Raw genomic sequence first — 14,182 nt, 5'->3', positions numbered from 1 at the left:
CAGACTAAACTACACGAACGCATGCACGTTAAGCTGAAAACACAATTACTTTTACAATTACTTCCAAATACTTTGAACATGTCATGGTTGTTGGTGATGGTGTAAATATTTCAGAAACTTTTAATCTACTGGGATTTTCACACACAGTCATCTTCAGGGTTTACAGAGAGTGATCTGTAAAAGAGAAGATATCCAGTGAGCATTAGTGTGTTGCTCTGTCTTGCGATGTCAGAGGTCAGAGGCAAAGACTCCTTCGAGCTGATAGGAAGGCAACAGTAACTCAAATAACAACTTGTTACAGCCAAGGAATGCAGAAGAGCATCTGGGAAAATATAAAACATGTTGAACTTGAAGCAGATTGGCTACAGCAGAGGACCTGTCCTGGAGAGCGTCATTCCCATCAGCTAAGAACAGGAAAATGAGGTTACAAGTTGCAAAGGCTCACCAGAGTTAAGCTTTTCTGAGGCGTATCATTTGGACCAGCTTTGACAGGGTCAGAGAGTAGTATGAACATGAAAACATGGATCCATCCTGCCTGATACTGAATATGCTTCAGTATTCGAGTGGTAGTGTAGTGGCACTTGGCCCCTTCACAACAGCTGATCATTAATTAAATGCCTCAGCCTGTCTCAGTACTATTGCTGTCAATCTCTGTCTCTGTATGACCACAATATACCCATCTTCTGATAGCTTTCAGCAGAATAACATCCCCTGTCATAAAGCTTCAAGAAACAAGTTCATTTTTTGATTATTATGGGTACAATAAGTTCACTGTACTCCACAGTCACCAGATCTCAATCCAATAGAGCACCTTTGGGAAACAGTGGAACAGGGGGCTGCTGTCGATGATGTGCAGCTGACAAATCTGCAGCAACTGTGTAATGATGTTTTATCAACACATTCAAAATCTCTGAGGGATGTTTCCAGCACCTTGTTGGATCTATGCCATGAATAATTAAGGCAATTCTGAAGGCCAAGGTGGGAGGGGTGCTGTTACTAGCAGGCCATGGTGAGTGCATTATAAACATTTCTGTTCTGATGGGATGAGTCTTTTATAGGATGACAATGATGCTCCCATCCATAGCTCAAGAGAGGTTTTTGAGTGATTTGATGGGTGTGAAATATGTGTTCATTCTGTGCAATTATGGTCACAATCACTAACTGAATGTGGGGACTGATAGCACTCTCACAATCAGCAGTACTCCAGAACTGGATACAACTACAAATATGTGTGTTTGTCTCACTGAATGGCAACTTTCAAGAGTTTTTCTCTTGATTGTTTTTTTTGTGTGTGTCTCTAATAAAGTTAAATTTACAACCTATAGACATCAGACTGCTACACAAAACAGACGCATAAGAAATAGGAATGTTCACTATTTTGTAGCCACACAGTACAACGCATGCAGACTGGACAAGCCTGGGACTGAACCACTGACTTTCTGAGCAGTCACTGACCAACTCTGACACCTAAGCCAGATTCAACAGACACCTTCTTTGAGGTAGAGGTGAGAGTTGGGTAAGGAGTGAGGTGTGAAGCAAATGCACTACCTCTACTGGTGCAACCCTGTGCCACTTCAAAATATCTAGAAAAAAAGAAAAGATTTATGTGGTTCAAACAAACTACTGAGTAAATTTTTCATACTTTTAAAGTTGATTTCCATATGATCAAACATGTATGATTTGACACTAAGACATAAATTATCTAATTATTTTACTTTACTGCCAGAATAGATGGTTATCTTAACAATTGCTTCCATATTTGAATTATTAAATGGCTAATAGGTTTTATCCAAAGAGTTCAAGACTGCAAGTTCAAGGTATTTATTCTAAAGTGATAACATGTTGGTAGTGTATTTTATTCACTCAGACGCACCCTGACATGTGTGTTCAGTCTTCAATCTTATCTTCACACATAGTTCTTGATGGCGTAACTGCTACGTGTGGGTGTCTTGGCCAGTGTGTACCCACTAGAGGGGAACCTGTCTCTATGGGGTGGAGAGCTTGTGCACAAAATGGCTCCCCCACAGAACAACAGCCCAGATGTCACAAAACCTATGTATATGGCTGCTCCAAGCTCTCTCTTCATCACCTCAGGGACTCGAGGGTTGTGGAAATCCCTGATGATGGAGTTGGCTGTCCAAGAAACAGGAACTATAGAGGTGAGAGCTGCCAGGCAGAAGATGGCCCCAGAGCTCATCACCACCCTAGCTTTGATTTGTGGGTGGCCCAGGCAGTTGGTGCAGCGCGCCCCCAGAAGAAAGATAAGGAACGCCAGACATCCCAAAACCAGGCTGATGCAAATAAGGCCACGGGCTGCTTGGAGGTCTGGAGACAGGTCCAGAAGAGCATCGTAGAGCTTACACTGCATCTGACCTGTGTATTCACTGACACAGGTCATCCACAAACCCTCCCAGAACACCTGCATAACCACCAGATGAGTGCCAATGAATGCTGTCACCTTCCACATGGGCAGAGCACAGATCAGAATGGTCCCAGCGACACCGGTCATTGACAGGCTGATGCCAAGCTCCTGCAGACCCATGGAGAACTGCAGGAAACACAGAAGGTTGACAAGAATGAGAAGCTTCGTTTTTATTTGGAATAGATGTTTGCAACATTCTGTCATGTAACATGTACTCATGTAGATGAGGATCATCATACAGATACAGCTTTTAAATTTAAATTATAACTACTTGGAAACTGAAGAAATATGAAGCATTGTATGAAGTTTAAATTTCAAGTTATTTTCTCAAACATTTGAGTTAATAAGTCAAGATTCTGAGAGAGCTGACTTGGAATTTTGAGAGAATTTTTAAAATTAAGGCAAAAAAGCTCTTTTGTATAACAAAAAAATACATAATTTTTTAAGTTATTCATTTTCTACTGGCAAAAACAAGCTTCCACGGTTTCCTGTGTCTTTTATCCGAAAATCATTTTGGGGTTTTCTGGCCTTCTGGCTCACAGTCCACTAGATGGCAGTATTTCACTAAAGACGAACAAACATCTGTTAAGATGATTGCAGTCGACAGACTGTTTCTTGGACTATGATCTATCATCTTATAAATAGCTGTTTCACAATGAACAGGTTCAGAATTCGAGTTGTCACTGCTGAGTTAGTAATAACCTTATTTAAAAAACAAAATGCGCTACGTCTGCTCTCTTTCTTTCCCCTTGCCCCAAACCAGTCACACCCGATTGATGCCCCACCCTGAGCCTGGTTCTGCTGTTCTCCCTTCCTGTTTCAAGGGAGTTTCTCCTTCACCTAGGGGGTTACAGTGTTTTTGCCCTACAATATACAAACTGCTGTTGTGAGTTTGCGCTATATAAGTAAAATTGAGTTAGTATAAAATTTAATTCGATCGGAATCTTTATGGGATGTTGGAGAAGCTGGTATCACCTTTTTGATTTTTTTTTTTTTAATCTGTGGTGCACATATTTACAACTGAATTTTCTTTAATGTTAAACAATGAGCTGTTAGCGCCCCACACTGCATTGGGTCTGTTAGTAAACTGATAATAAAGTCTATTGATACTAATAGCTATCTTTATTCCTCCGCTGTATCCATATAACCGGAAAGTGCCATTCGGGGGGTGGGCTGTGACCATAAACAGCAGAGAAAGATAGGAACAGCAGTGAGAGGTGTTGTTTTGACCATCATTTGCTATTCACACACTTCCTGAACATCTAGTGATTCGACCCCGCCCACTGTCAGATCAGCAGCCTGATAACATGAGAAAACACTCCTTTTAGACAGGTGCGGCTGAGCACAAACAACATAAGCATTTTAAAGGAAAATCAGTTAAAAGTTATTTTTTTATTCTGAAATACACACAGTGGCACCAGTTTCAACACACGGAAACAGGTTTACACCCTTTCAGATAATACCTTTGAATTTTTGCGGTGCTGAGCAAACGCAGCATGACACAGTGTGATGAATGAAACCACTGAGGGTAAGTCATGGGTTACTAAACTCATCAGCCAACAGCGTTGTTGGTCTCTGAGTCACCATTTTTTGTTACTTGAGTAGTCGTTACTGGTAAGTACCGGACAAACAGGTTCTCTCCGTGTTTTTTTCACATCACTCCCAGGCCCCTTTTTCAAAAGTATGTAAACAAATATCATCAGAGGAAACAAACACAGAAGCAGAATTATTGTATTATTATTATTATTATTATTATTATTATTATTATTATTATTATTATTATTATTATTATTATTAATAATAATAATAATAATAAAAGTAAGAACTATATATATAATATATTTGATATATATATATATATATTAGTCAGGTGATTGATATATATATGTATATATATAATAAAATACATTATACAATAAACTGTCCACGTAAACATGTTTAATGTTTAGGAAACATGTTTAGGAAGCCTCTAGGAAGCTAAAACTGATTCCCTCTTGAGAACAAATGCAATGAACAGATTTCCTTCATTGCATGTTGTCTGTGTGCATGTGCTTTTTCTTTATGTTTCACAACAGCCTTTGTTTATTCAATATTCCCATCAGAATGTTCAAATGTATGTCTTTGGTGTCAGAGATCTGAATGACTCCTTTGTGTTGTTTCCTACAGACTTGTTTAAGAAGTACTTCACAGATGGAGCATTATCTTTCTTAGGAGGGCAGTTGACACAACAGAGCCCCCCTCCTGAGATCAGTAGTCCCCCAGCCAATGTAAAGGGAAGCACCAAGCTCTCTTTTCTAGGCGTCTACTACCATGGGTTTGTAAAAGTCCCTTATGGTGATGCTGGCAGTCCAGGAAACATCAATAGTGCAGAGTAGACCAATGATGATCAGCAGCACAACACCTGTCACTGAGGCCCTATCTTTGGCTCTCTCCTCTGGAATGAAGTTTGTACATTTCCCTCCAGCAGAAGCTGCGAGGAGCCCTGCAATACCTATGATGATGGAAACTACCACCAGAGCACAGGAACTTTGGAGGTCTGGGCTTAAAGCCAGCATGGAGTCGTAGACATACATGTATGCATGCAGCTCATCCAGATGCCCTCCCACATGACCTGCAAAGTTACAATGTTGCTGTCCATGAACACTGTGACCCTCCACATGGGACTGGTGCAGACAAAGAGCACCAAATAAACCAATCCAACCAAAAAAGATCAAGGGCTCAGCCTGCCATCTCCAACCCCAGAGAAGCCATTGTCTTCTCGCTCTGAATGTCACTAAAGTGTGTATGAAATCTAATAAAAAGAGGTATAAAAGCGAAGCTATTGTGGGCTCAGAAGCCCTGACAGAGAAGACTGGCTATGCTGGATTCTTTGTGTTTAGGAATATTAAACATTCAGGCTTCTATCATTTTTCAGAAGGACAAGGACTTTGGTAACTGAATGCTTTCCTAATGTTCTGAACATCAAAAACCAAAACAAAATACATTTTTTCAACAAAAACAAAGGATAAAGGTGCAATATGTAAACTCCAAATCTGTAAACTCTGTAAACAGATTTTCAGCCGCAATAGAGCAGGTGGTATTGATTTCGCTTTGTGAGTCAGTGTGTGTCGAAGTGTATGTGCTGTCATGGCGAAATGTGGTCATAGTGAGAACTACCATAAAAGGAACAAAACACAGACATCCAAGTACTGAGTAAAAGCTTCCGGAAACAGGGAGGGGCTCATTGTTTCTGCTTTGCTGTCATGTTCTCAGGCGTGTTTTCATTTTCAGTATATATTATTTGTAACCCCCATATGAAAAATTGTCTTTATCTGTTTTATACATATATATATTTGTCTTCTCCATTATGTCTGGGGTCTGAGAAAACTTCAGCTTTGTTGTGAAGTGATCCTGTATCTAGCTTGATTCACAATGTCACTGATGAAGGTTTGGATAAATTACTTTTAAATAAATCAATATTGGATGTTAATTAGACAGAACTCTATTTTGTTGTTTAAAATGTGTCCTAATGATCCAAAACCTTAGATGAACGGTGCCAAAGCTTATCTGTTCTCACACACGTTTCTCTAGGAAATGAGACACTGCATCGGTATTTCAGTTTGTTTGACATTTTGAAATGTTGATAAGATTTTGTTTTTCTTATTTTTTGTCTTTTTGTCAAAATGTCACATGTGTTAATTCAATTCTCCTGTCACTGTGCCCTTGATTAAGGCAATTGCTCACATCTGGACTCAATATACTGGCTGTTTGCTCTTCTAAATATTTAGGATGGGTTGAATAAATAGAATAAAATTCCCTGAGAGGATCAGTGAAGTATATCTTAATCCCTCAATCTGAATACTAGTAGTGAGAAATCTATTCAACATAATGCCAAATTGATTTTGTTTTCATAAATATTTCCTTATATTTACATTTGTTCAAATGTCAACTATCTATTTCAAGACTACTATAAGTGTTTTAATGTATAATGGAAGTAGAAACAACACGTTAGAGCACAGGTGTCAAACTCCAGGCCTCGAGGGACGGTGTCCTGCAGGTTTTAGATGTGCTGATCCAACACAGCTGATTTAAATGGCTAAATGACCTCCTCAACATGTCTTGAAGTTCTCCAGAGGCCTGGTAATGAACTAATCACTTGATTCAGGATTGGTGACCCAGGGTGAAATCTAAAACCTGCAGGACGCCGGCCCTCGAGGCCTGGAGTTCGACACCCCTGCGTTAGAGTTTCTGTTAATTGAGTAACCAAAACCTAGTTGTTATTTTTCGTTCGTTCAGAGAAGAAGGCTGTGATGTCAGTGACATGTGACAGAGCTCAGAGTAATCAACCCAGCTGGTTTCAGCAGATTCACTGTCTAACCACAAAGAGAAACTCTGGAATGTGATACTAGATAACAATGGACAGACATAACAGGTTGTGTGACTGTAGCGAACACACCCTGAACACCAGGGTTAAAAATGGAATTCAGCAGCTGGGGAACCTTTAAATTGGTTGTAGTTATTCAGTGTGGGTAAAAGATTCACAACACCATCGCTACTGTTGTGCGTTCTAGTATACTTTCTTTGTGCACAGGCTTGATCAGCTGACCTGTGCTGCTGCTTTTGCTGAACTGAGGTTTACTGCTCTTTGTGGATGAAGTGAATTCAACAAGCTACCTTGGGTGATTTCCATCCCCTACACTGACAGCATACTGTTGATACTGTACTTATACACGGCAGTATACAGTTGGTGTGACGTAATCTAAGCATCACAAGCCCATTAAACTTACAATGACCTGAGGCTAGCAAACCTCAGTTTGTTTTGCAGGAAATTTCACTACATGAAAAAAAATCTAATTTATCGAAACACCATAAAAAGATGTAACACCTGATTTTTAATGAGCACATTACATGCTTCATGCCTTACTTTTAAACATAACCTCTCTTCTTTTTGTGCTGACGTGCCTTTCTTACATATTTCTCAATCTCTGGTTATCTCTCATTCTTTTCTCTCCCTGGGAAATGAAACTGTTGTACCTTTATCTATAGATAAAGGTACAACAGTTTCTACTATATAGCTTACATTCAAAGCAGAACTAAATGCCTTTTAATTGACATTATTTTTTAACTTGTAGTGTCTTATGGGTGTTATGGGTGTTCTATTTACTCATTGACTAACACACAAAACCAGTTTTATGAAAAGGGTATCGCTGGCAGTATTGGTGTGAAACTGGCTAAACTTGTTAAAAGGTGCCACGAAGGAGCATTTAGCTTTTGTTGCCATGAAGGCGGCAACAAAGGCTAAATGTTTTAACTGCTTAGGCTCTGTGTAATGATAAATACATTATTGTCAAGATAAATAGGAAAAAAAGATGAAAAAAAGAAAAACACCTCATTTAAACCAGTAAACAAATTTCTGAGTGATCTAAAAGGACACCAACAAAATTATATAATTAGGTAAAATGTTTTATTACAAATCAGCTCAGTAAACAAAAGCAGTACTTTCATATTGCAGCTGAATAGAGATATTTCTAAATATTGTTTACAACAAATTCATAATATAACTGTAGTACAATACACATTTACTTGCATAGCATCGTTCAAGCACAGGTTTGATTTCCCACAAGACTTCAGAGGATAGTTAGGTTTGATACAAGCTCAGTATAAAATAGTTTCATTCAGTCCAGATTTGGGGCGTGCTGGAAGCTCTGTGATTCACACATCTTTGGACTTTTGATGTCTAAGAAACACAACCCTCATGTGTCTACCAAAGAATTCTGAATTTCACAGAAAGTCAGAATAGTTTGTTACCTTAACACAGAAAGTGACATACAAATTGTGGTATAATTAGACAATCAGAATGAAGGAGTGTTACTGAAGAAAATTAAAATAATTTATAGTCCTTCTCAGTAGAATTTCAGACATAGGCTCGGCTGGTGGCTGCTGACCTGGGACCGCCATACTTCACTGGATACTCTGGGCTCTCTCTGGGTGGGCAGGAGCTGCAGAGGAGGGCACCACCCAGGATTAGAAGTGCAGCTGTGCCCCAGCCAATGTAGAGTGCAGCCCCAATCTCTCTCCTCTGGGCACTTATCAGGGTAGGGTTGTAGAAATCTTGGATGATGGAGTTGGCAGACCAGCATACAGGGATGAGAACAAGCACACCAGCACAGATGAAGATAGCTCCAGCAGCAATGGCCACTTTGGCTTTGGATCTTGGTTCCTCCACAAAGTTGGTGCACTTTCCTCCAATAATGCCGACGATAACCCCCATAAAAGAAACCAAGATAGCAATGACCACAAGAGCTCTGGCAGCCTGGAGATCTGGAGAAAGAGCCAGCAGAGAATCATAGATTTTGCACTGCATCTGGCCAGTGCTCTGCATGACACAGCTCATCCATAAACCTTCCCAGATAATCTGCGCCGTCACAATGTTGGCTCCAATGAAGGCGCTGACCCTCCACATAGGCAAGGCACAAGTGATGATGGTCCCCACGAAGCCAATGATTGCCAGGGCAAAGCCCAGCATCTGTCGTCCCATTGACACCATGATGAGGCTTGAGTCCCTTGGAGATGAACGAAGCAAAGGATTTAAAGGTTTCACGAGCACGTCCACTTAGGTTGTGAACTCTAACTAAGACCATGGCACATATAAAGGTGCTTCTGCTCTCTTGAAGGTGGAGTCAAATGATCCTTCCCTCTGACCTGAAACCACTACCAGGAATGATTTACCAGCCCAGCCAGATTCTTCACATTATCTGTACGCAGACTAGACTTAGTTTCGATCAGATGCACGTCAGTATGTAAATGAGGACTGTAAAAATTCCTCATTCCAACAATCCTCTGCACTGGTCAACCATTGGTTGGGCAGGTCACTGGTTTCGGGCTTTACAAACAAACACGGGTGTTAGTTTCAATGGATGTCAAGGCATTCTCTAACAAGATGCCTTCCTACTTTAGGTGTCCTTAGACATAATAGAAATTGATCATAGCTTTGAGTCAATGTATTGTTTTGTATATTTTTATTTTCATTTTTTTAATTTATCAGAAATACTGTACCAATCGAGTTGATTTTTTCCCAATTTATTTTCCACTCTGTTGATATCACTATCAATATTTTACATTATTATCAAAGATTAAACCGCACTCCTTGTGATTTTTATTTTTATTTTGTGTTGTGGAATCAGACACTAATATCATTTGTTACCTATCAATTTCTTAAAGATTTTAGCAGAAAATTTACGTAGGTGTAGATCTACGGATCTGAACTTATTTTTTTATGTAGATAATTGTTCATGATGTTTTAATAAACAATGACTCCGTAAACAGGCAGGTTACAGGTAAGACAAATGTTTTTATTGAAATTCATATGAAAAGATAAAGTGGCAGTTACAGAAAAGAAGCACACTGCTAAATCTGTAGTTCATAACAGGGAAATAAATACATCAGACAGTGACTTCCTTGTGAAAAGCAATGCAATTTTCAGCACACACACAGATTCCTTTTACATCAAAGCTTCACAATCTTCAAGGTAAAAGTATGTGTAGAAGTCTAGTTGTTTTACATCAGTGTATCAGAATAATGCCGTCTGTACATCTGATATTTTCGTGTGATTGTATTTCCCAGTGGTCATTTGAAAGTCCAGCAGCTGTCAGGGCAAGGTTTTCAGTCTCTGTCCTTGATCTCTTCCTTCATTTTTATAGATATTGTGAAGCAGGATATGAGGCTGGTGCTGCATATGGCCTGCTGGGAGCATAACCACCTGCGACTGTGTATGGTTGGTTGGATGGTGGAGCATACACACGGCCATATGCAGCTGAGTTTGGTCTTGAATAAGCATACACCGGTTGTTGGTAGCTAGGGTATCCATACATTTGTTTTTGGGGAGGACAGGAGGTGGTTAAGATGATCCCACCAATCAGAAGAAGTATAGTTGAGCCCCATCCAATGTAGATAGCAGATCCAATCTCCCTTTTCTGTGTTGCTACAGTCAAGGGGTTCTGAAAGTCTGAGATGGTGAAAGCTGCAGACCAGCAGACGGGGATTAAGATCAGGATAGCAGAGATAATGATGAGACAGCCACTTGTGATCACCACATTTGCCATTGATGCATCTTTTTCCAGGCAGCTGGTACACTTGGCTCCAACAAACGAGATGATAAAGCCAATAAATCCAAAGAGAAGTGAGATGATGACTAGTGCTCGGCCAGCCTGCAGATCAGTCGTCAGGCTCAGGAGAGAGTCATTCAGCTTGCACTGCATCTGTCCAGTACTTTGCATCACACAGTTCATCCACAGACCATCCCATACAATCTGGCCTGTAACAATATTGGCTCCAATGAAAGAGGTAACTCGCCACATGGGGATCCCACAGGCCACTGCCACCCCAATGACGCCTATGAAGCTTATGACCTGACCTGCCGTTTCCTTGCCAATCTTCCCCATTGTCTAGCAGCTTCGTCTACACCAGGAGAGAAAAGTCTTTCGGTGGACAGGTTCAATTGCAGAGTGACACAGCTCTGTTTTTTGCGAGAGAATGTGAAGGAGGAGGGCAGTCCTGTTGTCAGATGAGTTCCTCTGGCCAAACAAGATTCCTCTGCTTCTAAAGCTGAAGGATTGCCACAGATTTTTTTAAACAGTGCCTGCCTTTTGTTTATAAATAGCACAGTTTCATATGCAGATCTCTTTTCATAATCATTATTGGCCTGTTGGTTAGTAACAATCCCTTATCAACTTTAACGTGCCTGAAACCAGCTTAAACTGTGATGCCCCCTCCCTGCCCTTCACTGGTGATCACACACACGAATAATTAGCCTAAAGCTCACACACACACACACACACACACACACACACACACACACACACACACACACACACACACACACACACACACACACACACACACACACACACACACACACAAGGATAATTAGCCTACAGCTGATTAGATAATCAGGCAAACAAAATGTTTATAGTGCTTCCTTTTACAACAAAACAAAACAAAACACAGTGTCATATGTGGATCTTTTTCTCACAGTGATAATAAGTCTTTTGGATGAAACAATCACTCGTCAAGTTTAAAGTACCTGAAACTGGGATAACCCCTCTCCATCCTTCACACACTCACTAAAACTGAGTAACTTGAAGCTAAATAGATTTTTACTGGAAAATTTGTTTTAAATGTTTAGTTCTAAATTCAGACGGATTTGTGAGCTCAAGGTGGTATGGCCATAAGCTAAAATGAAACACATGGTTTAATTTTATTTATTTTCATCTATTTATTTTGTTTAACACACTCGCCAGTATTTCTTCATTTCATTTATTTAGGGAATAACAAAGCTGACATGCTGCTTCTCTCTGTGGTTCAGTAATTAAATTGTTAGCTGTCATTTTTTAAAATTAAAACTAAAATAAAAGCTTTTGAAAAAACGTGATGAAGTACAAAACAAACACATTTAGACTCACAATGTTTTCTCTGTTGCCTGCCTATAGTTATTTCTCTCATATACTTTATGCCAATCTGACAGGCGATCAAAGGTACATACAGAAACTGGATTATTTGTTTTCGTTTTGATAATAATCACATAAAAGGAATGGGATAAAATATAGCTGACGGTGATACTTTAAAGAAAACCCATAACATCCCATGACCGAGATGTCTGTTGGGTAAAAACAAAGTGCTCACATGTTATACCAGTTACCCGATACTGCTCTACCAACCACTTTCACACTTTCGCTTGTTAGTAGAACACACCTTTTTCTTACGGAGTGATATATGATTTAGGTTTTTATAAAAATTTGAAACTAAAGCTTGTTAACACAACAATGGGTGCGTTTAAGTTATAAAAAAAAATCCTCACTATGTCATATTACAGCTATTGCTCACGTTGATAGTTTTATTATACTATATTTCAGTATTGATCTATGGCATATTTTGAGACAAACTGGCATGCAAAATAGATTATCAGAGTAATGATGTACTTAATCTGCTCTTTAGTTACAGTAGAGGATTGTGTACTTGCCTCACCTTTTGCTTGACTTTCATTTTACTACTCAACATTCACCTGTCTCCATAATATAGTTTATACACTAAAATTTGACCAAAATAAAAATCAAGAATGCAGAACAAACTTCAGTTTATTTGCAGTGCTGAAATGTTACAAGTGATCACCAACAGAAAAATGGAGAGAATTCTCTATTTTCAGGAAAATACATCAAAGGCAAGAAAGAGTGTTTTGCAAAAGAAAACAATTTTAAAGACACATTTCTTGAGTAGCAGTTATATATGTGCTGCTGGTTGTTTAGGTAATATGTGAGAGAAGATATAAATATTAATCAATTTGTCATTGACAGAAAACTGACTTAAAATTTACACCGATCATAATGATGCTACAAATAACAGAAATTCTGAACACAGCTACATTCCATTATAAATTAGACATTACAAAAGCCCCTTTCACAGAATACTTTGGTGTTTAAGGAAAGTATTTTAAACCAATCCTTTTGAGAAATCACATAAGGAATAGTACAGCGGTAACAATAATAACATTTCATTTCATGCAGATGTGACAATGAATCAAATGACTCAGTCGCAAAGCCCTGCCGGTACCTCCAAATGGAATGCAGCCATTGTTTATGATATAAGCTTCACATGTTTGGCCAAACAAAACATCCGATGTGGAAAAGATCACCTTGACAACCACACAAAGCATGACCAAACCTCATCGTTCAACAAGCAGTAGTTTTAAGCCATATTTACATTATCTCAAATATGTGGATAATTTATATCTTAGTTTTAAAGCAATCTCCAGTTTGCTACCTTTGCTATTTCTGTGACCTTGAGAGTCCATGTGGAAATGGAATACCACCTTAAACATATTCTCTTGATGTGGAGACTGACTTTCCAGGTGCATATTTGGGCACATAGTGGCGGCGCTCAGATTTAGGTGGGCAGTTCCAGCACAGGAGCCCCCCTCCCATTAAGAGCAACCCAGTAGCGGCCCAGCCAATATACAGTGCAGATCCCAGCTCATATTTCTGGAAATTCATCATCATTGGGTTATAGAAATTGGTGATGACGGCGTTGGCAGACCAACAGACTGGAATGAGACAGAGAAATCCCGAGATGATGAACAGAACCCCAGAACAGATGCAGACTTTTGCTTTGGATCGCTCCTCTTTGATGCAGTTAGTGCATTTTCCACCAGCAACTGACAAGATCAGTCCAAAGACTCCAACAAGGATCGCGATGATAATCATGGCACGAGCAGCCTGTAGGTCAGATTCCAAAGCCAGCATCGAGTCATACACCTTGCACTGCATCTGGCCTGTACTTTGCACCACACAGTCCATCCACAAGCCCTTCCAGAAGGTTTGAGCTGTGACGATGTTGGCACCAATAAAAGCACTGACCTTCCACATGGGTAAGCCGCATGCTGTGATCTCCAAGAGCCAGCCAACTATAGCCATTGTTATACCAGTGATCTGAATCCCCTGAGAAACCATCTTGTTGTCTTAATTTCTCCAACATTAAGGTCAAAAAGAGTGCAGAGGAAATGCTGTAAGCTTGTGCTTAAAGTTTGTTGTGTGAAATAAAAGAGACACAGACATAAGGGAATGCGAAACCACAGTCGTCAACTGCCATTGGCCAGATGAGTTTACACACAAACAGACCTAGTGACCTTCATTATTGCTGACCAGCCAGAAATCCAGAGTTTCAAGGTTGGATAAAAAAATGAAAAAGCAAACAACAATAATTTTTTGCTTCTGTGGTTTCTTTTATTTC

The 14,182-nt window shown here is 39.6% G+C and overlaps 4 protein-coding genes and 1 pseudogene across 4 annotated transcripts; all 5 read right to left on the bottom strand.

The window, feature by feature from the left end:
- Positions 1–1,633: 1,633 nt before the first annotated feature.
- cldnj (claudin j) lies at positions 1,634–2,542 on the bottom strand. The gene has a single exon (XM_085478885.1). The coding sequence runs from the start codon at positions 2,540–2,542 to the stop codon at positions 1,907–1,909; it is 636 nt and encodes a 211-aa protein (XP_085335011.1). The 3' UTR covers positions 1,634–1,906.
- A 1,987-nt stretch (positions 2,543–4,529) lies between these two features.
- Positions 4,530–5,173, bottom strand: LOC146694540 (claudin-4-like; annotated as a pseudogene).
- Positions 5,174–7,843: 2,670 nt separating this feature from the next.
- On the bottom strand, positions 7,844–9,047 carry cldne (claudin e). The gene has a single exon (XM_085430766.1). It carries the CDS (start codon positions 8,946–8,948, stop codon positions 8,316–8,318), a length of 633 nt encoding a protein of 210 aa, XP_085286892.1. The 5' UTR covers positions 8,949–9,047; the 3' UTR covers positions 7,844–8,315.
- A 667-nt stretch (positions 9,048–9,714) lies between these two features.
- cldnf (claudin f) lies at positions 9,715–10,955 on the bottom strand. The gene has a single exon (XM_085430763.1). It carries the CDS (start codon positions 10,840–10,842, stop codon positions 10,096–10,098), a length of 747 nt encoding a protein of 248 aa, XP_085286889.1. The 5' UTR covers positions 10,843–10,955; the 3' UTR covers positions 9,715–10,095.
- A 1,561-nt stretch (positions 10,956–12,516) lies between these two features.
- On the bottom strand, positions 12,517–13,999 carry LOC146694537 (claudin-4-like). Its single transcript, XM_085430764.1, has one exon. The coding sequence runs from the start codon at positions 13,900–13,902 to the stop codon at positions 13,267–13,269; it is 636 nt and encodes a 211-aa protein (XP_085286890.1). The 5' UTR covers positions 13,903–13,999; the 3' UTR covers positions 12,517–13,266.
- Between the last annotated feature and the right edge of the window lie 183 nt (positions 14,000–14,182).

The sequence above is a fragment of the Copadichromis virginalis genome, linkage group LG14 (assembly GCF_057382275.1).
Source record: "Copadichromis virginalis isolate Kocher_CV1m ecotype Utaka linkage group LG14, C_Virginalis_male_GT1.1, whole genome shotgun sequence".
Lineage (NCBI taxonomy): Eukaryota > Metazoa > Chordata > Actinopteri > Cichliformes > Cichlidae > Copadichromis > Copadichromis virginalis.
This window is presented reverse-complemented; position numbering and strand designations above follow the sequence as displayed.

Coding starts and splice junctions, on each gene's coding strand:
- cldnj (XM_085478885.1), bottom strand. CDS start 2,542: ATGGGTCTGCAGGAGCTTGGCATCAGCCTGTCAATGACCGGTGTCGCT.
- cldne (XM_085430766.1), bottom strand. CDS start 8,948: ATGGTGTCAATGGGACGACAGATGCTGGGCTTTGCCCTGGCAATCATT.
- cldnf (XM_085430763.1), bottom strand. CDS start 10,842: ATGGGGAAGATTGGCAAGGAAACGGCAGGTCAGGTCATAAGCTTCATA.
- LOC146694537 (XM_085430764.1), bottom strand. CDS start 13,902: ATGGTTTCTCAGGGGATTCAGATCACTGGTATAACAATGGCTATAGTT.